This window comes from Cimex lectularius, unplaced genomic scaffold (assembly GCF_000648675.2).
Source record: "Cimex lectularius strain Harlan isolate CLEC.00 unplaced genomic scaffold, Clec_2.1 scaffold165, whole genome shotgun sequence".
Lineage (NCBI taxonomy): Eukaryota > Metazoa > Arthropoda > Insecta > Hemiptera > Cimicidae > Cimex > Cimex lectularius.
In genome coordinates, this window is record NW_019392863.1 from 636,584 (window position 1) to 661,234 (window position 24,651).

At 34.4% G+C, this 24,651-nt stretch overlaps 4 protein-coding genes across 13 annotated transcripts in view; 1 reads left to right on the forward strand and 3 right to left on the reverse strand.

The window, feature by feature from the left end:
• Window positions 1–307: 307 nt before the first annotated feature.
• LOC106670324 (arginine esterase-like) lies at window positions 308–3,961 on the reverse strand. The gene is made up of 3 exons (XM_014400530.2): window positions 3,864–3,961; window positions 764–969; window positions 308–687 (listed from the first exon to the last, which is right to left on the reverse strand). The coding sequence occupies exons 1-3, from the start codon at window positions 3,873–3,875 to the stop codon at window positions 336–338; spliced, it is 570 nt and encodes a 189-aa protein (XP_014256016.2). The 5' UTR covers window positions 3,876–3,961; the 3' UTR covers window positions 308–335.
• A 1,145-nt stretch (window positions 3,962–5,106) lies between these two features.
• On the reverse strand, window positions 5,107–8,352 carry LOC106666283 (thrombin-like enzyme elegaxobin-1). 2 transcript variants are annotated; one of them, XM_014393364.2, is made up of 4 exons: window positions 8,042–8,352; window positions 7,850–7,987; window positions 5,563–5,768; window positions 5,107–5,486 (listed from the first exon to the last, which is right to left on the reverse strand). In XM_014393364.2, exons 1-4 carry the CDS (start codon window positions 8,315–8,317, stop codon window positions 5,135–5,137), a joined length of 972 nt encoding a protein of 323 aa, XP_014248850.2. In that variant the 5' UTR covers window positions 8,318–8,352; the 3' UTR covers window positions 5,107–5,134. The 2 variants fall into 2 exon arrangements, with proteins under 2 accessions (XP_014248850.2, XP_014248851.1); XM_014393365.2 differs by lacking the exons at window positions 7,850–7,987; window positions 8,042–8,352 and adding an exon at window positions 7,673–7,771.
• Window positions 8,353–12,476: 4,124 nt separating this feature from the next.
• Window positions 12,477–13,567, reverse strand: LOC106666177 (neutrophil elastase-like). Of its 3 annotated transcripts, none has more exons than XM_024228833.1 (3): window positions 13,191–13,567; window positions 12,901–13,103; window positions 12,477–12,842 (listed from the first exon to the last, which is right to left on the reverse strand). In XM_024228833.1, the coding sequence occupies exons 1-3, from the start codon at window positions 13,197–13,199 to the stop codon at window positions 12,488–12,490; spliced, it is 567 nt and encodes a 188-aa protein (XP_024084601.1). In that variant the 5' UTR covers window positions 13,200–13,567; the 3' UTR covers window positions 12,477–12,487. The 3 variants fall into 3 exon arrangements, with proteins under 3 accessions (XP_024084601.1, XP_024084604.1, XP_024084603.1); XM_024228836.1 differs by having other exon boundaries at window positions 12,901–13,081; window positions 13,191–13,369; XM_024228835.1 differs by having other exon boundaries at window positions 13,202–13,368.
• Window positions 13,568–16,262: 2,695 nt separating this feature from the next.
• LOC106666176 (alpha-1,6-mannosyl-glycoprotein 2-beta-N-acetylglucosaminyltransferase) overlaps window positions 16,263–24,651 on the forward strand; it is a 188,971-nt gene continuing 180,582 nt past the window's right edge. For 6 of the 7 annotated variants that reach the window (XM_014393166.2, XM_014393172.2, XM_014393169.2 and 3 more), the window contains exon 1: window positions 16,263–16,366. The gene's annotated coding sequence lies outside the window, so the exon portion shown is untranslated. The remainder of the gene's footprint in view (window positions 16,367–24,651) is intronic. The other variant, XM_014393168.2, reaches the window with a different exon arrangement.

The following is a 24,651-nucleotide window of genomic DNA, read 5'->3' on the forward strand; positions in this document are numbered from 1 at the left end:
GTGGTTATCAATCAGTTTCTACGATATCTTCTACATAAACAATGAGAAGCTGATCGGTCAGTATAAACTATATAAAGTGATATTATTTTAATTTTATTATATTATACAAGATTATTTGTGCATTAGAGTGGGCTGTTATTTTCAGAATTATATGCTATTATAAATGTAGACAGATGAATGTTTACTATTTTAATTTAACATGTTACATATCAATTTTTCATTGAATGCTAAAGACTGGAAATTTTATACTCATAAGGAATAGTATTGTTTCATATGCAATTAAAAATATATATAGACTAACTAAAACTAAAAGTAAAAATGTCATTTTGTTGTTTTTATAGGTATTTCAATAAGGTTATTTTCAAAAAAAGAAGGATGTTCAAGAATATAACAGTGACCATATGACCTGAAAGAGTCACTCCTCTACAGCTGGCTGGTCGTTCAGGTATATTCGGTACGAATTTTCGTAGCCAGTTTAAGTAAGGGCATGTGAACATATAAACAGAAGTAGATGTATTGCATAGTAATGGAGCTTCTCTTATTTTTAAGAAGTTACAGGAAATAGTTGAAACCATTACATGTGCAACACCTACTACTTCTTTGTCACAGACCAAAGAACCACCTGAGTCACCCGGGCAAATTCCTCCTTTTCCTCTTCTAAGACACACCACCCTTTTTTCCATGTAACTAAAAACACAAATACAGAACATAAAAGACATAATACATATGTATAAGGTGTACAACCAAAAATAATATGATTTACGTTGGTAAGCATTTGCAGGCTTTGTCACCATGCATAGCAGTGGCATTTAACCTCATCAAGGCCGAACTAGGTGGTTGACCCATCTCCAAACTGCCCCAACCTGCTGCTTTGCAATATCTTTGGTACATTGTTCCATCTAGAGGCCATGGTTTACCAGACACTCCCACTACGGCAACATAATCAGTGATGTTAAAAGGTTCATCAACCTACAAAAATGAAAATATGTTCAGAGTTAATAATAATTAATAGTTAATCATAATTTATTTAGAAATCGTGAGATGCGGTCTGGTGTGATGTAGGTTTCAGAAAAACATTTTCTTTATCGAGCCAACGTTTTGATCTTTAATGAGATCATCTTCAGGGCCTGGGATTTACAAACATTGTTTAAATATAACAATTACATTTTTGGTGTGGAAAAGTGAATTTATACAATGCAAAATATATATTTTTTTTACATATATTCAATCAAAGTATTTCTACTCACTCAAAGTGTTTGTTTTCTGTGTAATTGTGTCATTCTTGCGTTTCGTGTCGAGAGTGCCAGTGAGGTTTTGCTATTTTGTGTTTATGTACGTTAGATTTTGAAGGGGTGGGGAAGGATATCGGTATTGAAAAGTAATTTTTGTATAAGGCGTCGGCTTCTTTGAGGTGAAAGGAGCCGACGAAGAGAAAAAAATGTGTTGGTAATGGTTCGGCCAGATTATCCTTTCAGGATTAAATAGGAAAAGGAAAGCTGAATTGTTGGGAAATTAGACTATGTGAAAAATATTTGATGTGTGGAATGTAATGTGATGATATAGGTATGTTATCTGTATTGAATGTGATTAATGATATTGGCATAGGTGCGACTGAGTTTACATGTATCTGTTCTGTAATTGATGCTGTATTTATCTCGGTTGATATAAACAATTTCTAAGAAATTACATTTATATTTGTTTTGTTCTGTATGTAATATTTTGGATTTTTGAAGTCGAAATTGTGTTGGTGTTCAAAATGGTGGGTAGCAAGTGCTTCCATATCTCACGATTTCTAAATAAATATCGATTAACGGTCACTAATCACCACACACGTTAATCATAATCACAATATATTTGCTCTTTAAGAATAATTTAAGACAATTGCATAAAATAGAACATTATGTGTAAATTAAAAGAAATACTAATTCACAAAATCTTGTCTTATTGACTCTAAGGGCATTACTATTATAATAATATGTAATTGCAGCTCAGCATGAAAAGAATCGTGCAATACATGTATTTAATTTAAAATGAAATAATTACTGTCATTCAGGAGTAGTGAGAAGAATAATGGCTATTATATTAGAACTAGGTTATGAACCAACTAGATTAAATTTTTTCTGCTTAAATTCGCATTTTTAAAGTCACTGTTTATTGTTTACATATCATTCAGCCAAGTAGAGTGGTGAAGTACTTGATATTCCTCCATCACACTTTATATAGATAAACAATTACACATACACTGTACAGTTATTCAGATATCGTGAGATGCGGTAGGGTGTGATATAGGTTTCAGAAAAACATTTTCTTTATCATGCCAACGTTTCGATCTTTTATTGAGATCATCTTCAGGGCTCAAAGTGTTTGTGTTCTGTGTAATTGTGCCACCGTTGTGTGTCGTGTTTAGAGTGCCCACACGACACGCAAGGATGGTGGACACACACAATTTGAACTTACCCGTTAAATTTGACAATATATTACAGTTAGTCACTATCTGTGGCAAAAGTGCATCAGAGAAGTTAATCACTATGGGAGAAAATATGGTTATCTAGCCATATTTGGAGTACACTAAAGTTTTTCCTCTTCAATTTATGACAGGCTAAAAATAGAAATACCAACTACTTACAAGACTATGGAATCTTAGTGGAAGATGAAAAATGCACATGTAGCATGAAACGCACTCAATCATGGAGACACCTAATATTTCAACGCCCATTACATGAAGAGAGAAGATGCCAATTACTTATGAAAGTCCCCCTCGAGAGTACCGCTGTTTTTGAAAAAAGCCCCAAAGTTTGAATGCGAAGCCACTGGATTCGAATCTGGGACTTTTACCTTACAGTTTTGAGCCAACCAATGTCAACCATGTCAATACTTAAACTGTTGCAGCCACTGGCGCCCCACTGACGAAAGTGTCATTAAGTGGTGAACAGTGGCCATTACCTTTAAATGTGTGCCTATGCTTCAGCAAAATAAGACAAAGATGTTACCAAAACTGTGGCAATATTTACTGAAAGGATAGTAAGTGGACAGTCTAAGAAATGGTAAAATCTACCTTCATTTTGTCAAATACCTTAGGAATTGTATACACACTCTTCAAAACTTCAATTCAGTTTGAATTCAAGTGCATAAAAGGCAATAAAGCTGCAGATTCTTTAGCAAAGCAAATCTTATTAAATACAAATCTATCCAAGGAACATTGTAGGGTTTCCTGTTCATACTTCAGGGCAATACTGGAGTTGAAAGTACGAAGGTCTGGGAGTCTTGTTTGTGGGTTCTTCTAATGGACGCTAGACAAAAATCACTATGCTTTTTGCCAGCTGTAGCCTGTGGATAGATAAGCCCGTTTTACAAGCTGGCCTTCCATATTACTCAGGTGCTAAGTGGACATGGGAAAAACAGGGCATATCTGCATAGGATGGACATCTTACCCAATCCCTACTGCACATTTGATATAACCTCACCTTAAACTGGGACCACATTTTGCTTCGTTGTCCTAACATTGAGTTGCCATTCTGCCTAACCTGACCACTATTCTCATATTGGGTGACATTCCTACTCGCGCTCTATATGGAGTCAAGGAATGACACCTTTTAAATAAATGTGACCATCGAGTAACCTTTCGCTGCATTTTGGCCTATGACATAAATGGTTTTTGGCCAAAAAGCATTGTGTGTCAACCACATATGGCTGATTATTAGTCGGGTTAGGATTATCTTACGTCTGCAATTTAAACTCTATAGGGGCCACATATTGGTTGCAAAAGCTTCTCGGATAACTGACACTGCCACACTTTCTTTACCATATTTTTTTTGATCTGGAGAGTGGGCCAGCTTTCGTTGCCTACTCTACATGTTCGTTACCTTCCAGCCCATGTAGAGGATATGAACCCAAGAACTCTGTCCGTTAAACACAATAATATGAAGCTCTAATGATATTTGGTTACCAGTATTCTAACTCAATTTTGTTATTTAGTAAATCATGTGCTATTTTTTAAAATGTGTAAACCCAATTTTTAAAAAGACATATAGTAANTTTATGGGGATATGCTATTGGAGCCTGTCTTTACATTAGCCTGTGGCTCTAGCCTCTCCCTGGATGAAGAGGATTCAGAGAACATTCAAGGCAGCAAGTAGGTTTGTTTTCCTGCCCTTGTAATGCCCAGGCATGCTAGTCTCTGAGCTTTACTGAGAATCCTGACTGCCCTCGGCTGTAATGTATTCATCCACCAAACTACTAATCCGTAAATTTTCATGGGTCTAATAAATGATGTGAATAACCATAGGAATCTCTCTGGATTTAGTCCTGAGTTTTTCCCACAAAGGCATTTACATCTACCAATGACAATTTTCACTTTTTATGTGACTTTAATCTGCAAAGCTTTTGGGCAAAATGATGTCCAGATATTTCACTTTGTCGGAGAAGGGCATTCTTTTCCTTACTCCATTTTTGCACCCTCTCTATGACGACTTCTGTAGCATGCTCTGCATATTCCAAGCAACTAAGCCCTTGACTAAACCAACACTGATTACAATAGTGGTGATTATTGCAATTATTATTTTATGCCATATAATTACTATCCTCTTTCTTAGGATTTCCTCTTCCTATTGGTGTATGGATTTTGAAAAAAAGTTAAAAGCAACTAATATGTTCATGAACTTCACCAAAGCTATCACCCTGTTATGCAATGCATTGGACAGTAGCCTGTTTAAATCATCAAGGGTTTGGTCTTAGACTTCCCTGTCTGATATGCATATGCCTAGTGTTAAAAGATTAATTTTCAATGCTGTTCCTTTAATGTGGTTATCAATCAGTTTCTACGATATCTTCTACATAAACAATGAGAAGCTGATCGGTCAGTATAAACTATATAAAGTGATATTATTTTAATTTTATTATATTATAGAAGATTATTTGTGCATTAGAGTGGGCTGTTATTTTCAGAATTATATGCTATTATAAATGTAGACATATGAATGTTTACTATTTTAATTTAACATGTTACATATTAATTTTTCATTGAATGCTAAAGACTGGAAATTTTATACTCATAAGGAATAGTATTGTTTCATATGCAATTAAAAATATATATAGACTAACTAAAACTAAAAGTAAAAATGTCATTTTGTTGTTTTTATAGGTATTTCAATAAGGTTATTTTCAAAAAAAGAAGGATGTTCAAGAATATAACAGTGACCATATGACCTGAAAGAGTCACTCCTCTACAGCTGGCTGGTCGTTCAGGTATATTCGGTACGAATTTTCGTAGCCAGTTTAAGTAAGGGCATGTGAACATATAAACAGAAGTAGATGTATTGCATAGTAATGGAGCTTCTCTTATTTTTAAGAAGTTACAGGAAGTAGTTGAAACCATTACATGTGCAACACCTACTACTTCTTTGTCACAGACCAAAGAACCACCTGAGTCACCCGGGCAAATTCCTCCTTTTCCTCTTCTAAGACACACCACCCTTTTTTCGATGTAACTAAAAACACAAATACAGAACATAAAAGACATAATACATATGTATAAGGTGTACAACCAAAAATAATATGATTTACGTTGGTAAGCATTTGCAGGCTTTGTCACCATGCCTAGCAGTGGCATTTAACCTCATCAAGGCTAAACTAGGTGGTTGACCGATCTGCAAACTGCCCCAACCTGCTGCTTTGCAATATCTTTGGTACATTGTTCCATCTAGAGGCCATGGTTTACCAGACACTCCCACTACGGCAACATAATCAGTGATGTTAAAAGGTTCATCAACCTACAAAAATGAAAATATGTTCAGAGTTAATAATAATTAATAGTTAATCATAATTTATTTAGAAATCGTGAGATGCGGTCTGGTGTGATGTAGGTTTCAGAAAAACATTTTCTTTATCGAGCCAACGTTTCGATCTTTATTGAGATCATCTTCAGGGCTCAAAGTGTATGTCTTCTGAGTAATTGTGCCATCCGTGCGTGTCTTGTGGGCACTCTCAACACGACACACAAGGGTGGCACAATTACACAGAACACAAACACTTTGAGCCCTGAAGATGATCTCAATAAAAGATCGATCGATCTCGATAAAGAAAATGTTTTTCTGAAACCTACATCACACGAGACTGCATCTCACAATATCTGAATAACTATTGATTAACGGTCACTAATCTCTACACATTTATACACTGTACAGTCGAGGGTACTAATATGGGTAATATTTGGCACTCTTGCTCTAAAAAAACACACACACACACACACACACAATTTGAACTTACCCGTTAAATTTGACAATATATTACAGTTAGTCACTATCTGTGGCAAAAGTGCATCAGAGAAGTTAATCACTATGGGAGAAAATATGGTTATCTAGCCATATTTGGAGTACACTAAAGTTTTTCCTCTTCAATTTATGACAGGCTAAAAATAGAAATACCAACTACTTACAAGACTATGGAATCTTAGTGGAAGATGAACAATGCACATGTAGCATGAAACGCACTCAATCTTGGAGACACCTAATATTTCAACGCCCATTACATGAAGAGAGAAGATGCCAATTACTTATGAAAGTCCCCCTCGAGGGTACCGCTGTTTTTGAAAAAAGCCCCAAAGTTTGAATGCGAAGCCACTGGATTCGAATCTGGGACTTTTACCTTACAGTTTTGAGCCAACCAATGTCAACCATGTCAATACTTAAACTGTTGCAGCCACTGGCGCCCCACTGACGAAAGTGTCATTAAGTGGTGAACAGTGGCCATTACCTTTAAATGTGTGCCTATGCTTCAGCAAAATAAGACAAAGATGTTACCAAAACTGTGGCAATATTTACTGAAAGGATAGTAAGTCTGGACAATCTAAGAAATGGTAAAATCTACCTTCATTTTGTCAAATACCTTAGGAATTGTATACACACTCTTCAAAACTTCAATTCAGTTTGAATTCAAGTGCGTAAAAGGCAATAAAGCTGCAGATTCTTTAGCAAAGCAAATCTTATTAAATACAAATCTATCCAAGGAACATTGTAGGGTTTCCTGTTCATACTTCAGGGCAATACTGGAGTTGAAAGTACGAAGGTCTGGGAGTCTTGTTTGTGGGTTCTTCTAATGGACGCTAGACAAAAATCACTATGCTTTTTGCCAGCTGTAGCCTGTGGATAGATAAGCCCGTTTTACAAGCTGGCCTTCCATATTACTCAGGTGCTAAGTGGACATGGGAAAAACAGGGCATATCTGCATAGGATGGACATCTTACCCAATCCCTACTGCACATTTGATATAACCTCACCTTAAACTGGGACCACATTTTGCTTCGTTGTCCTAACATTGAGTTGCCATTCTGCCTAACCTGACCACTATTCTCATATTGGGTGACATTCCTACTCGCGCTCTATATGGAGTCAAGGAATGACACCTTTTAAATAAATGTGACCATCGAGTAACCTTTCGCTGCATTTTGGCCTATGACATAAATGGTTTTTGGCCAAAAAGCATTGTGTGTCAACCACATATGGCTGATTATTAGTCGGGTTAGGATTATCTTACGTCTGCAATTTAAACTCTATAGGGGCCACATATTGGTTGCAAAAGCTTCTCGGATAACTGACACTGCCACACTTTCTTTACCATATTTTTTTTGATCTGGAGAGTGGGCCAGCTTTCGTTGCCTACTCTACATGTTCGTTACCTTCCAGCCCATGTAGAGGATATGAACCCAAGAACTCTGTCCGTTAAACACAATAATATGAAGCTCTAATGATATTTGGTTACCAGTATTCTAACTCAATTTTGTTATTTAGTAAATCATGTGCTATTTTTTAAAATGTGTAAACCCAATTTTTAAAAAGACATATAGTAAATATACCTTAATAAGTCCTATATCGTTTAGACTTGTATAGCGACCACGTGAATGGTCGTATTTTTCATGGGTAAATGATTTCTCTGATTTCCTTACTTGAACATGCTCAGAGGGAGTGGTTTCATCATCCATTCCAGCGGTTACCTAAACTTTTCTCTTTATTTGTTGATAACTTTACATTTATATCAGCAATCATACATTACAAATGTTGTACTTAAAAATACAATGTCCTGCAGTCAAAATCCAAGAAGGGTCGATTATAGCACCAGTACATAAGCCCAAGGGATAAGTGATTAACACTACATATGGATATTCCTTAATATTGGCTTTTTCACCACCTGAAATTCTTGGACGGATATTATTGTTTCCATTATTAGCTGAACCTACAGAGTTAGAAGCAAAAAAGAAAATAATTTGTAATAATAAAAGTTGCATTGAACGGCAAAACACAACATATGTGAAATAAGTAAACATATTGATAAAACAACTTGTGTAATTTAATTATAATCAAATTTTTTTCTTAATAAAATAATAAGTTCTATTAAATTCATTCACATGGGACAGAAAACAGACGGGGCTGAGTATCGGTTCGAAAGTTTTTGAAACGGAATAAAATCTCTAAGATATCAGTAAAATAACTGATTTACATAAGCTCAAATATGCACACGCATGTACATGCTGCCATGCTCAAGCACAATTTCATGTTGGAGGACATTATTACATGGTCTCTATATGTAGCCAAGGAATGGCACCCTTTAAGTTTCACACATTGCCACCTTTCTCTCATCCATTTCTCACATCGGACACATAGAAGTGTCTGGGTGTCAACCTTGCATCCCTATTATTGATCATGTGAGAATGTCCCCTCTCCTATGAGTGAGCTCCTCCAAGTGCTACATATTGACAGTGCTTTTGACACCCAAAACTTCTCTGCCAATTTGGCCAATTTTTTAAAGATTGATTTTTTAATGCATTTTTAGAGGCGCTGGAGGTTGGTAATTCCTGGCCTTCGTATGTAGGTGTAGCCTTGCTTATATTTTCATTACCCTGCAGACATTTTTGTCTGGGGACCCAGACAAGAACCACTGTTTTGCTAAGATACTCTAATTTATGGAATTTCTCCAATAAAAGTAATAAATAATTTAGATTAACTTTGTATAATGTTATTTTATTTTGATTTGTTTAATTCCGTGTTTTTACTTAAAGACATTATTAGTATAATTATTATAATTATAATATGAACTTGATACATTGTAATATGAAACTAAGACTGACACAACTTGGATCACTTTGGAATAAAAAGTACTCGCTACCATTATAATCCTGTGGTAGTCAGAACAATACTGAATTATGTAAAATAACAAATATATGGTGTATAGAGAATTAAAAAATTGCATTTCAGAGAGGTAGATCTATTAAAACATGTCTTTCTATACCGACTTCCTTCCCCACCCCTTCAAAATCCAACATATATAAACATAAAACAGCAATATCTCACTGGCAACACGACATGCAAGAATGGCACACTTACGCAGAAAACAAACACTTTGAGTGAGTAGAAATACATTGATTGAATATGAAAAATATTTTTTTGCATTGTATAAATTCACTTTTTTTCCACATCCTACATGTTTTTGTTAAATTTAAACAATGTTTGTAAATCCCAGGCCCTGAAGATGATCTCAATAATGATCGAAATGTTGGCATGATAAAGAAAATGTTTTTCTGAAACCTACATCACACCAGACCGCATCTCACGATTTCCGAATAATAATCTATTAATAAAATAACGCATTATGAATTTTAGGATGTAAGTAAACATCACAATATAATTCAACGGTTATCAAAAGTTACATTAAACTTACTGATCAACTCATTATTGCAATTTGCAACAATAAAAAATGCCAACAAGGATTAATACATCAAACCTCAATTCTAAAAAAAATCTAGTTTATGGGTGTATATAGGAAACCGCATGCTTTCATTAGGGTGAGACTATATTTATTGTCAAGAATCGTTAGTATGTGTAGGCAAGTCAGTGATGGAATTGCTCCCAGCCCCTCCAAATTAGTCTAGGTTAATATTTGTTTGAAATATGATATGAAAGGGTGTAATATTAAAATCCCCTAAGTGTGAATGTATTTATGGTCGTGAATGCTTAAATGTGTGTAGACGAGTTGGTCGCAGAATATAGAGAACCATACAGGTCCACCAAAGTAGTGTACATTAATATATGTTTGAAGTATGATATGAAAGGGTCATAATATATACATTGGCATAATATCAAAATCCCGGTGATTACCCCCATGTTGAATGCATTTATAAGCAGAAATGCTTAAATGTGTAGGGATGCGTTGGTGGTAGGATTAAGAGAACCATACAAGACCCTCCAAACTAGTCTTGGTTAATATATGTTTGCTGTATGATAGTAAGGTGTTTCTAATAAAAGTTATACTCTGTATGAACGTATTTGTTGGCATGAATGATGCGAGGACGTCGTGGTTAAAAATACCCTGCCACCTTCTGAACTGTAATAGTATATAAATTGGGATGGGCCCTGAGTGGTATTTAAAGTACCCTGAGTCTCACAAAACTAGGTAATTGATTTTAATAGGATAAGTGTATAAATTTAATTATATACACAAATGGCATGAGGAGGGAAAACTCATAAGGTGGGGTTGAGATGGGGAGTTGATGTCCGAGTGGATTGAGGTCACGATAGCTCAGGTAGTAGAGCAGTGGCGTATCTAGCCGAAGGTCGTGGGTTCGAATCCCTCTCGTGCAATTAACTTTTTTTCATCTCAACTAAAAACCTTAATTAATTATATACACAATATTGAATTAGGACCATATAGCCATGATTGGGTTAAATATTAGAGACAGCAAAGAATACTTTATAGTCCAGGGCTTACCGAACTTTTTAGCCAGTGGACCCCTTTCAAAGAACAGAATCCAGGGCGGACCTCTATTTATAGTATGTAATAAATTCAAATTTTATAAATTAGCTGGTTCATTTCTAATTAAGTGATGGAGGGGGATATCACTATGAAAACAAATATTAGATTGTCATATTTAACTTCATTTACAAAATCCAAAACACAAAAATCAAATTGGACAGGACGGTAGGTAAATGGACGGTAAATAGATAAAACTTGAGCCAAATGCAAAAGTAATAATTTGAACATTAATGATTAATGAATTAATGAGAAGAGTGAGGTTGTTTTAGCCCTCACAATTTGGATATGTTGGGTATAGTTTTTGATAGCTGGAGATGGATGTCGGGTTCAGCACTTCTGCTTCTACTTATAGATTGAAAATCCGGATTCAGATGGGTAAAGTTGTGGCAAATGGAAAGAGAACACGCTTTGCTTTTCAATGAGCGGTTGAAATAGTTTGTTTTCAAGATGGAGCCAAAAATTGGGGTTAAATATCGGACTCAAAAGCAGATTTCAAGGTGGAGTCTGAAGTTATATATATCAAACATTCGTATTCTCTTGAGGATAGGTTGACTTTGTGGAAATTGAAAACGACAATATTGGTTTAACCACTCATCCAAAACTTTCTTAAAAGAGGCTAGCATTTCTTTTGTTTTTTGGCTAAAGCATATCTGTGGAGAACACACTGCTGCTGCAATCCTTCGATATATCTTTTTGTTTTTTAGTAATCACTCCGATTGTTCGGCCAGTCATTGCATTTACACCGTCTGTGCACACGTCAATGAACTTAGAACATGGAATTTCGTTAGTTGTAAAAAAATCGTCGAACAAACGGAATAGTTTGGCAACAATTGCATTGGCAGGAAGTTGTTTGTATAAGAGAAGATCCTCCTCGAAACATCCTGAGTATTCATAACAAAAGCCAATAAAATAGCTAACTCCACGATGTCAGTTGATTCAACGATTTGGAGTGGAAATGAATTGTGTTGGATGCGAGAAACCTGTGATTCTTTCACATCGTTTGATAAATCAAGTATCCGTCTTTTGCCAGTATTGTTTGAATACGCAATAGCAGCGAATATATAGGTTTTGCTGCTTTTTCGCCAAGCTTACAAGATACATTATAGTTAACACACCGTTTTATGAGGGTTTCAGCGATGGTATGAGCTTTACGTGCATGTGCAACTCGAAAACTTATCAAGTACCACGCTTGTAGTGAGTTTTCATTAACAGTTGTTGCATGGGTTTTAATGCAGGTTTGAGAAACAGCCAGTTCAGTGCGTTTTCTCATGAAAGAATCAGTTTCAGTTCTGGGCGTGCACCCTCAAAATGATGAACTATTGAACTGTTTGGAATTTGCGCAAATCACAACTTGAGCTTTACCCTCGTCAGCCTCTATACGTCCCAAATCTAAGCCTAATCCTGGTCCTAAACTAACCATTGACAAGTTAGTACTTTATTTTATTTTTTATTTTATTTTAGTGTATTGCGATTGACCAGCACGCATAGGGGGGGTATCTTTACTCCAATTCTATTAAGTTTAAATCTATATATTAAGAACACTCTATTATTTGTGTTGCATTATCAATGTTACAAACGTTACAATAAAATTGGTAATAAAAAAGACAATATTTTTTATATATTGATTGTTGGAACATTTTTAAAATGTAGCCATAATGCAACAAGAAAATTTTATTATGGATTTGTATTAAGATAAGTATATATTTATTGCTTGAAATTTCAATAAAATATTAAGTACGACAACTTTGACCAAGGATGAAGATATTTTACATCCATTGCAACTGATAGGTGTACCAGGGACATCGGGCACATGCTTGCGAATCCAATCCAAAAAGGGGCAAATATACATAAAGGCAGAAAGGGACTGCTTGCAGGATAGCTTGGGCATTCGTATTCTAAAGGGATTACAAGCTTCTTCAAGATAAATAATATGGGCGACCCCGACTGCTTTTTTGTTACAGACTAGAACGCTACCCGAATCACCAGCGCAGAGTCCTTTGCCCGCTTTGCCGCTGATACACACCAACCGCTTGTTTTGGAATCTACAACCGAATAATCAATTAATTGAGGAAATGATATTTTGAACGGGGCTTGACTTACGGCAAATCGCACACACAGCCGTCTTCTCCGTGTCTTGCTGTTACGTCAAGTTTTTGGAGGTGCGTCGCCAATTTGCCGCCCATTTCATGACGCCCCCAACCAGCAGCCACGCATGGTACGTTGTACATTTGATCGCCTTGGGGCCACATTTCATCTGACAGTGGCACTACAGAGACTTTTTCTGAAAATTCAAAAGGTAGTACCTATAACAGAGTCAAAAAAGTACGAAAGGTAATATTTTAAGAGAATAAATTCGAGGAAAAGAAATAAAAAAATTAAGATTTGCTCACTGAACACATACGGGTTACAGGGTGTCAAGCCATTCTCGTCACAAACATTGCCAGCAAATTTCGTACTTTCAGAATGAACAAAAGTTCTCTGTACAATGATCCAATCAGCATCTGTAAGGGAGAAATTTCACATTGAGACTCCGCATTCTTGAGTCTATGGAAGAATGTAGCCTGACACCCTGTATACAAATACTTTTTAATTTAATATTAGTTATCTTAACCATGATCGGGTATGGCACGAGGACTTGTTGTTGAACGTAAAGGCAGTACTACTTTATCCTCAAATCCTTCCTAACAAATTACGTCCAAGTAACCCAAGGCACCTCTGCCTCTTCTATTTTTCTCATTTTAGCCGGCGTCCTCCAGGGAAGCACACTTACTCCCTTACTTTACTTGTTCTTTACGGCTGATCTCCTATTACATTCCGACACTACGATAAATTTCACTACAAACTACCTGACAACCTGTCCAGATCAAACACTTCATTTCAACCCTCACAGAAGATTGAAGCGCAGGTGATTGACTGAAGGCACGATCTGATTTTATAACAGCAACCACTGCTGCATTTTGTAGCTGCGTGTGGGTGTGTAGCTGCAGCTACTGCGGGATTGTTGTTGATTTCACGCCATAATGGCCAATTACGGCCACTTTCACTGGATTGGCGGCCGTTCAAATCAATCATGACATCCTAACGTGCGTACATTATTGCGTATGTTCATGTCTATATGTATATCATTGTAAATAACATAATTTTTTCTTGTTGCTTTTAAAATAACAATAAATAAATAAATGAAAAAAAGTTATCTTAACCTAAATTATTTATTGATTTAAACTGCTATAAATTATTGCAATAAGAAATAATTAATAATTTAATTAATATTATTAGTAATAAGAAAATGTGTAGAATTTAATAAAGGACTGATCTTGAAAGTCTTGTACTGTAGCATTGTTTGGTCTTCATGATAAAAGTATAATAAAAGTAAATTTGAAAAAACCTAACCATCCCTAAAAATTGAAAAAATCCCAGACGTTTTTATGGTTCTTTTGGGCCTTATGGCCTTTTCTTGGGGAAATTTTTTTTTTCAAATTTTTGTCTGATTTTTTTCCAAAATCACAAAAATGTGGATAACTTTGAAACGACTCCACTGATCCATAGGACACTTTACTGGGGTGACTAACTCTATTGCCTACATGTAATGGCACAAACCTACTTTAGAATTTGAAATATAAAATAAAACCTTTGAGAGGTTTTTGTTGATATTATCCTTATTTATCTAACTTATAATGACATAAAATCTTAGCTTCCTCAGCCTCACGGTTGATCAAAAGTTAAGATGGCAGCCACACCCTGAGGTCGTCAAGGTAAAGGAAAGAAAAGTTATAACATTCTTTAAATTTGTCGATCATTTAAAGTGGGAAACGAACAGGGAGACCCTCCTAAAAAGATTTGTCTCGATACTGTGCCGAAAAAACGTGCCTGCAGAAGCTAAATATGCTACTTTCGAGAGGCTGTGCTGTGAGCTAGGAGCGCTGCCGCCCCAACTTCGTAAAGAGAAGCTTGCGTCTTACCTTCAATCCTCAGATGCCAGTATAGCAGAATGTACGAACGACTTCAGACCCGGACGCGACCCCTAGTAATATGCTTAGTGAGGGCAGGGAACGGCACTTGAGCTGGACAATCAGCTGATTTCACCTTGGATACTCCCAGCTGTACTCACCCGGGATCTCGCTGTGCTAGCCAAGTCGACTACGCCGCCATACCTTTACCGAGCTAAGTCCTTGGAGCTTGGAATGAGATACGTTGGTTTTCGGCCGCCATCACTGAAGGGTCTAACACCGACAAGGGTGTTGCGTGTGCTGTGTATCGCGAGTGTACGTTCACTAGTGGTAAGTAGTGGTCCACTGTAGCGTTTACACGGCAGAATTGTACGCGATTTGGCACCGCGCTTCGAGGTGATGGTAGCTCTGCGTACCTAGTGTACACCGACACTCTGAGCGCGGTTACTGCTGTCCGTAACGGGTTCTCCGTCGACTCTCTTGTTGGAGATTTTCCACGAACTGGAGCGTCTCGGCAAAACAGTGGTTGTCTGGGCACAAGGACTCATAGGACTGCAAGGCAATGAAAAGGCGGACGAGGCTTCTTAGTCGGGACATTCCAACCTCCGGACTTAACCAACGATATCCGGCCATCTGACTCTAAAAATGCAATAAAAACATGATTAAAAGAAGGTGGCAGTGTCAGTGGGCCGGATATCGGTGGTTAAGTCCGGAGGTTCGAATGTCCCGGCCTAAGCCGCCTCGTCCGCCTTTTCACTGCCCTCCAGACTTGTGTGTCCCGGTACCCAAACAACAAAACATCTCACCATCTATAGGTAGCCTCCGAGGATATGAATACTTTTTTAATAAATTTATCGGAGCATCGGTGGCCACAACAGTTAAGGCATTGACGTCGAACAGCCCCGAATTCGAAACAAACATACTTAAAAAATAAGCTTTTTTCAAAACCACTGGAACTCCAAGAGTCGATATGACCTCTGCTGTTGCGAAACCCCCCTAGAAAATAACCATCACGTCATTTTCCAAATTTATATTTGCCCCCCTGTATTTTTGATCAACAATCTTTTATTTGTCCGTTTGCTGCAGATAATATTTATAATTAGGTAATGCATTTAACTACCATCAGTCAGTATTTCAAATAAACGAATTTTGCATGCAAAACTTTTTTTCAAATTTTAAATGGCAAATTGATCCATATTTGTTTATTGGTCATAATTGACCATATTAATTATTTGACCCTAATTTTTCATCTCAACCAAAAACCTTAAATGAAAAAAGTAATGTTAAATAGAATTCGTCTTGAAAATAGAAAAGTGAACTTTCCTGTTTATTCCTTGTGGTCTTAAAATTTTTGAAAATCCGCCTATGATCTCATTGCCTGTGAAAACTTTGCACACAAAAAAAATTGGTGAAATTTCCCCATTTCGATCTAAAATAAATTCCCACACAGACTGGTGTTGGCCACACTGCGCCGACTCGAAGAGGGGAGAAAGCCCTCCGGATCCATACGCAAAACCGGTCAGTCTACAGCCTTCGTAGGTGCCGATACGTCTCGTGATTACCGGTTCAAGTCGATGTTCGGCCTGCCAACAATGCGATCTACGTCAAATTTTCCCCAGGTGAGAGGATTTACTCGTGATGAACGTCGAGGTTCATCCATTTCGACGTTTTTCGTCAGCATGGCATGCTTCTTTCTAAAAAAACAAATTATATTTTAAAAAAATTGGCGTATAAATTATAAAATTTTCTTAAAAATAAAGGATTTTTCTTGTATTCAGCCCAAGTGCGTGGATAAACTGTTCAGAAAGGGGAGGTTACAACTCACCCCCTCGACGGTAAATTAAACAACGCTCCTTCCTGGCAACCCCCCCCTCACATCCCTAATTTGACATTATTTTGTAGTCTCATCCTGACAAAATAAAATTTTTATTGTCATTAAATATACTAAATTCTTTCATTACATTAAAATAATTAGAAATAATATAATTTTGTATACGGCAATTTACAGTTTCTATTACTTAAAAAGCGATAGAAGTCTTATAATTTTTTGTGTTCGTGTTCTCATTGTTTTTTCATCGTTTACGACTACACAACAAAATAAAGAGTTCTATTTGTACATGATTTATAACAATTCGTACGTGATAGGAGGCTTGGAAATTCTTTTCTTTACATATTTTTTGAAATTTTACAAGAAATAAAATAAAACCACTATATATATAATATAACCACCAATATATAAATTTGAATATGTAAAATTACAGTTTTTATTGCATAAATCGCGATAGAGACAGTTCTCGTGTCTTATTTTTTATTTGTAACGATTTATGAATAAAATAAAAATAACGAAGTTAATAAACATTTTGCATTTGAAATGTGTGAATTGGTATATGGTAAAAACATTTTTTACTACATCAAACTCAATAGAAAGCTTAAAGGTTTTAGTTCTCGTGTTTGTTTTTATTTATTTTGTAATGTTTTATGAATAAAAGACAAAATATAGAGGATAATTTGAATAAAAATGATTCATGTGGCATTTTATTTAATTAGCATTTTTAGTTAAAATAACTAAATTAGTCAGTTTTTATTGCTTAAATCAAAAATTGGTACGTGATAGGTAGCTTGTAAGAGTTTATCATTTTTTCACATTGTTTATTTTTAACACTGTATTAAGAAAAGAAAATATAGAAGAGAATTTGGAATAAAATGATTGATTTACATGTCAGATACATTTGTATTAAAAATTTTAAATTTATATACGAATAATTAGAGTTTTTACAAGGTAAGTCGTGGTAGGAGGTGTAGGAATCTTTGTGGTCATGTTATCTTGTTTTATTAATAAAAGGTCAAACAAAGAAGTGAATTTGGAAGAAAACAATAGTGTTTATTGTATATAATTTGTACGTGCAAAACCAAATAAACTCGTTTTTATTACGTTACTTGAAACACGACAGGAGGCTTAAAAGTTGTCCTTTCACTTTTTTATTTTTAACGCGTCATTAATAAAATGCCAAATAAAGACGTGAATTTGTAATAAAGTGATCATGCCGGCCACATTTGTATTTAAAATATATAAATTTATTTATGAAAAATTACAGTTTTTATTAGATTAATCGCGATAGGAGGTGTGGAATCTTTGTGGTCATGTTATCTTGTTTTGTGAATAAAAGGTCAAACAAAGAAGTGGAAGAAGTGAAGAATTTGGACAAAAACAAATAGATTCACGTGGAAATAAAAAAAATTATTTAAAATATACAGCTTGCTTGTGGAAAAACAAACAATTTTTTATAACTTGAAACACCATAGGAGGCGTAAAAGATGTTGTCTTTCTTTCATATTTTTTATTTTCAACGGGTCATGAATAAAATGCCAAATAAAGACGTGAATTTTGAATAAAATTGTTGTTCCCATGCCAGTACAATTTTTTTAAATGTATATAGGAAACAAATACAGTTTCAACTTACCTTGCTTGTTTTTAACTCTTTATAAATAAAAAAATCCAAGGAAATATATGAATTTGGAAATAAAATATATACATTTGAATATAGAAAAATGCAGTTTTACAACTTAAAATGCCACAGGATGTTGAGAAGTCTTTCTGTTCGCGGCATTTTTATTTTTTACCTACTTTTAACGTTTTTGAACAAAATAATGAACACAATTTGCACAAAAATTGATCGACTCACTTCCCAATAACATTTATATTTAAAATATATATATTTGAATATAGAAAAATGCAGTTTTTACAACTTAAAACGCTACAGGATGTTGAGAAGTCTTTCTGTTCGCGACTTTTTTACTTTTTTCTTATTTTTAACACTTGTGAATAAAGTAAAGAAAACAATTTGCTGACATATGATCGACTAGCATGCCAATAAAATTTATATTTAAAATATATACATTTGAATATAGAAAAATGCAGTTTTACAACTTAAAATGCCACAGGATGTTGAGAAGTCTTTCTGTTTGCGACATTTTTATTTTCTACCTATTTTTAACGTTTTTGAATAAAAAAAGACAATATCCACAAATATGATCGACTCACATGGCAATAACATTTACAAATAATCAGTGGTTGTGAAGTCTTTTTGCTCACATCTGTTTTACTTTTTAGTTATTTTATTAACAATAATGAAATAAAGAAGATAATATTGACAGAAAAGGATTAAATTACAAGTCAAAACATTTGTACTTAAATTATTCATCATCCTCCTTCACTGTTATTAATTTTTTTTATTCAATATAATTTTAAGTATAATTTACAAATATTGTAGATAATTAAGAAATAGCATAAATGTCACAAGCTAATAGTCGGTAGGTAGGTATTTTCAATTCCCATATTGGTTTATTTGATAATCATAAAATAAAAATAATTGCTACATTACTATTTGTATTTTTTATTATTTGGAAATATTTTATTATGTAATAAGTACAAACAGCCATAAACCAATATAAGTAACAAATAAAAATTTATAGCCAAAATATTAGTTAAATTATTATTTTTATAATGCTTTTTCAGTCCGTTTTGAACAATATTATAATTTTTTCAATTTTGAAAAAGTCTAATTGCTAAAATATGAGTTGTTCGTTTAACAAACATAATTTAGATTTATAGATCCTGGCCATTTCGGTCCGTCAGTTCTCGGCGTATGTTTTCCCCATTGATCAAATTGGCGACGGTCGTGGTAAAGAGGAGTTGTAATTGAATGGCATATTGTCCACTTTTGGTTGTTAATGTTTCCTATATAGGTTGATTGTTTGATAATTATTAATCTTTTGTGAAGGAGGCTTGATTAAAGTTTTATCTTTTTACGTTTTGATATAGGAATGGACATTTCTAATTTTTAAACAAATAAACAAGCCTTTCAGGTTTCATCCGAGGGTGGCGTTGTTTAGTAAAATCCTTAACTTTTAATCAAAAACTCTGTTTTTGAAGTGTTGCTAGGCCGCAGAGAGTTGCGATTCGTCTGAAACTCCTCTAAAACATTGTGAGTTCGTTACGCCCCCGGCTAGACGGAAACACACGATAACTTTGCCTTTACCGAGATGCGTATTTGCATTGTGACCCCGGTTGAATTCAAGTTTAAACTAATGGCCGAAGAAAATTAATTAAATTAAAACAATACACACGGTTCGAATAGAAAAAAGTAGTCCAAAATTAGATTTTTGTGTCTCGTAGTTGTTCCCAAGGAGGAAAGAAATATGTGAATTACAAAAGATACATTACACCGATACAAATGAGACGAAATTAACAACTTTTAAGCCGGGGATTAAATGTTTAGAAACGTATGTCATTACAAAGCATCTCGTCATATACGATAGGCTATTATACAGTTTAAATGCAAAGTTTCTATTAATGGGATCACTCTGTTTGGGTGGCTAAGATCAATTTGATAGTTTATATATTGCTCATGTATTTATAGTTAGTAACTGCTTTTACTTAAATGGTAAAAAATTGATTAGCAAATTAAAATTCTTGTTTTCGGGAAAAAGAAATAAGGATAAGAAAAAATAATCGATATAGTACATTGCGCCTGACGATGTTAGCTGGCGTGCTGTAGGTGGTTTGCAAAGTTTAGCTCAATAGATTTTTCTTCGGAAGAAAGCCTGGGACATGCAATCGAAAATCCTTCATGGTACTCCAACTTCGTATCACAGGGGAAGTTTAGTTCCATCCAAGTTTAGTTTACAGGTTGTTACGAAGGGACACGATGTCGGCGGCTCGGAAGAAAATTAAGCCGTTTCTATTTGTTAGTGCTTTCTAAGCGCCGATACCAATCAACCATATGATCAGTTTGTTTCGTCAAAGAACCTAGATCTAGGGTGTAAATTTGTTTTTATATGAATAGAGGATGTTAAGCGAGACGGGTAAGGGCTTCGCGCAAACGAGGTACCATTTGGCTTGATTAGTGGGGGTGGGGCTTAAACTTAACCGAGACCCTTCTTGAAATCGAAACCGTTCGAACGATTAAATTATCTGCATTTGCTAGGACAATCAATTATATCATTGACCTTGTCATAATATCATCTATCATCATTAACCCCCGGTTTAATAGAAAATTGTTTAAACGTTAATATTCGGTGAAATTAATAAAAACTGTAATATAGAGGTTTTTATTTTATTATAAAACTTGTTGGTAGGTTGAACAATGAATTTTGCATGATGTGCGTCAGAAAGTCATCAATAAAATGACAATACGTCATGGAATTGACTCATCTAAAATACTGATTTTAACGCGCAAAACTACAATAGGTATTTTTTTTTAAATCGATCCATGATTGTTAAATTTACCTCTGAATTTGTTTTCTCAAAAACTTTAATTCAGATGCTATTTGGGGTGTCAACTAGTTACTTTGTTTCTTAGTAAAAAAATATTTTAACCTAATTTAACCTATGTCGGTCACAAAATAGTTATGTAATGCATTTCATTAGATAAATTTGCTCGATTGTAGATTTTTTTCGTGTTTGAAAAGTAAATATGTTTGAAATAAATCCACTGATCTAGAGGAAATTTTGTGGGTAATTAAAAAAATATTTTTTCTGATATTGTTTTGAAAATCACAAAAACAGTGATCATTTTGAAACGACTCCACTGAGCTACAAAAAACCTTACAGAAGCTTAGAACTATTATAATAAAAATATAATTGTAATAAAATTATAATTGGAGCCATAAAATAATACGTCTGTAAAGATTTTGTTGATTTCATCCTTATCACTTATATTGCCATAAAACCCAAAGGTTGTTGAAATAGGCTCAAAAAGAGAAATACAGTTTTCATACGGTAGTAATACTGTGGACATTGCAAAAATCCATAGCAGTGAATTTTTAAGTCAAACACGAGACATCGGAGGAAAACAAATGCCCCGGTTGATCCAGCTTAAGAAATTGTACGTTTTGTTTGCTATACAAATTCATATTAAGGGATTATGTTATTAAATCATCATATTAAAATTATGCCTAATTTACTGGAAGCGTTTTTTCATTTTCGTAACTTTTCATAAGTTTATTCTCATTGAATACGCTGCGTATTACCTTCCTATTCTAGGAACAATAATCTACTGATATATATACCATGAAACACATCAGTAACTAGGCAAAAAATTTCCCAGCCTAGTTAGTAAATACATAATGTTTTTGCTCTCTTGTGTCGTTTTGATAAATTAATTGAATAATCATTTCTAGCTATGCACCCAAATTTTGGCAATCAGGATTACATCAAATTTGGAATGCTTTCTGTTCTATTTTTGTATTCTACTTCTACCTGCAGTTATACTGTTTATTTCTTTAATATAAAATGTATCACTTTTATATGTAAATTTCATTTAATACAAACTTGCATATTATTTTCTTATCTTAAGTTTAAAAAAATCGAATGAAGTACAATAACCTAGAAATAGATTTTAAAACATTATGTAAATTCTTTTAAAGATTTTACTTCTCTAGGTAACATTAACAACAACACTTTTTGTTGACTTATATTGTCATAAAATCTAAATTTTGTTGACAAAGGCTGAAAGAAGAAATAGTAAGCTTTCTAACGGATGTGTTGTTTAGCGACCAATAGTTCAATAAATGCTTGAAGTAGTGAGGAGCGGCCAGGTTAGATGTATTTCAAAAAAACATATTTTTCATTTTATTTTCATCGTTTCGAACTTTATTCGGGCAATCTTCAAGTCATAAAATGTTCTTAATAATAATAATAATAATGTTCTTAATAAAATGTTATACTATTCTTGTAGTGTCATGTTTGTTTAGTGTAAAGCGAGGCTCACAATGCTTGAAGATGATCCGAATAAAGGTGGAAATGTCGGCAATAAAATGAAAAAGGTGTTTTTCTCAAGTACATTTAACCTGACCGCTCCTCACTACTTCAACCACTTTCCATCGGCTGTAGAACTTGGATTCAATTCAGAAATTTATTAATTTGTAAGTGGAACAGTGGACATAAGATAAAAAATTCTGCTTCCGGCTTTTCAGCCAAAAATGTATATATACTATTACTATGAAAATTCGTACATAATGGCTTTAAAGTTTTTCAGGAAAACCTATTTTTAGCCTAACGTACTAAAGCATAATTTGGTTTTCGTAACTTATTACAGATAAAAACTATATTATCTTATTTTGATAATATCGTTATTGATATTGTATTCTATAGGTTGTAATTTAACAATTTGTAATATATANTATATATATAAAATTTAACTTACTACGATCGTACATATTATTTAGTTATCCTACAGCTATTTAAGAACTGTGAAATACACGCACAACCATCCAGTAGTTGTGGTTTATTCTCAGAAATCTAAGCTTGTGCCACTACTTGTAGATTATAGAGAGCTCTATCTTAACCTGTCAATCGGCGGAGTCATATCGAAGTTGCAATAATTTTTGTGATTTGTGACCAATTTTTTCACAAAAATTTAGCATTCAGGAGTGTTTTAGGGGGAAAGAAAAAAACGAAAATAAATACTTGGTCACTACTTCAAAATTTTGTTGCTGTTATAGAGAAGGGGTTACCTGCGATGATAGGTCAAACCACTTTAAGATACTTCTTCCTGTTATTCCCAATTAAAAAGCCATGGGCTATGCCGGCATTTGAATCAAGAAACACTAGTGCGGCAAATACGAGTCAGTCTCCATGGTTCATCTAGTCATGCATGGGGTATTGAAAAGTAAAATTCGTGACTCAACGAGATAGTAAGATATTCTTACTTATTATTTTCTTTGAATGACATCGACCGACCGGCAGGACTGACCCGCCAATCGAAAAAAAAATGAATGGTACATAATGATTTTTAAATAAATGCACAACAAATGCAGAAAACTACATTATAAAAGTACTTATATTATTTAAAATATTTTTTTTATGGACAAAATAGCTCGGATCCTACGTCCTCTTGCCCGTATTATTGTTAAAATAATAAATTAATAAATAGAATCATTAAAAACTTAATACTTATGGATTGAATGTAAATCTGCGTTTATTTCATTACATGCACATCGATTCAAATATTTTAAAAAATGAATGCATCGTGTAGTTTTAACATGGTGTTCTCTAAAATAAATTTTTTTACAGCGATTCGCCTTTGTTTACATCACCAGGCGTTCAGGCTCGTTTTGACGAAGTGTTAAAAATTGGTGGTGAAAATCGAGTATTTATTCATTTAGGAATGGCTAAAAGCGAAACTGGGCACACCGAGTTACATTATTTATGACGAGAGTTAAAGGGAATAGTCTGGTCGATACTAGGTGTTCTATTTTATGCACTGCCCTGCCATAACGTCCATCAGTTTTTCACTGAAAAGGGCGAATGTAAAAATAAAACGGCTGTATAAAAATAAAATCAAAGGAGGGGCTCATTTGGAAAATAACGAAAACCCTTTCTGTACAAAAACCAAATTGCCCTTTTGAAATAATAAATTCATAAAGAAATTAGTGTTTCTTGTAACACATATTAAAGTGGTATTAATACAGCTAAACTTACTGAAATTTTTATCATATTCGCTGTCCTTGACATGCACCGTTTGAGAGTGACTGCTTAGCTGTATTTAAATGGACGTTCAGGATAACGTAGAAAAATTGTGCTTGATAATAATCAATACACAGGCACACACAGAGTAAAATAGGTAGAGCAACAGTAAAAAAGACAGATTTCAAACAAAAAAATGAAGTCTGATATAAACAAAAAGGGAATGTTGAACATTGTCATTTAACAATTAATTAATATTTATGAAAGGTATTGGTTGAGATAAAAAAGTCAGTTCACGAGCGGGATTCCAACTCATGACCTTTGGCTAAATACGCCTCTACTCTACCACTTGAGCTATCGTGACTTCGATCCACTCGGACACTAAAGGAGGGAAAATTGGAGAGGTGAGGTTGAGATGGGAAGTTAGTGTCCGAG

What these genes read in the sequence shown, in the direction of transcription:
- LOC106670324 (XM_014400530.2), bottom strand. An exon ending in GCCTGCAAATGCTTACCAAC is followed by an intron (nt 688 to 763) that starts GTAAATCATATT and finishes TTGTGTTTTTAG; the next exon opens with TTACATGGAAAAAAGGGTGG.
- LOC106666283 (XM_014393364.2), bottom strand. Translation starts at nt 8,317, where the DNA reads ATGTTTACTTATTTCACATATGTTGTGTTTTGCCGTTCAATGCAACTT. An exon ending in TTAAGTACAACATTTGTAAT is followed by an intron (nt 7,988 to 8,041) that starts GTATGATTGCTG and finishes AGAAAAGTTTAG; the next exon opens with GTAACCGCTGGAATGGATGA. An exon ending in ACGATATAGGACTTATTAAG is followed by an intron (nt 5,769 to 7,849) that starts GTATATTTACTA and finishes TCATTTTTGTAG; the next exon opens with GTTGATGAACCTTTTAACAT.
- LOC106666177 (XM_024228833.1), bottom strand. An exon ending in GGCTGTGTGTGCGATTTGCC is followed by an intron (nt 12,843 to 12,900) that starts GTAAGTCAAGCC and finishes ATTCGGTTGTAG; the next exon opens with ATTCCAAAACAAGCGGTTGG.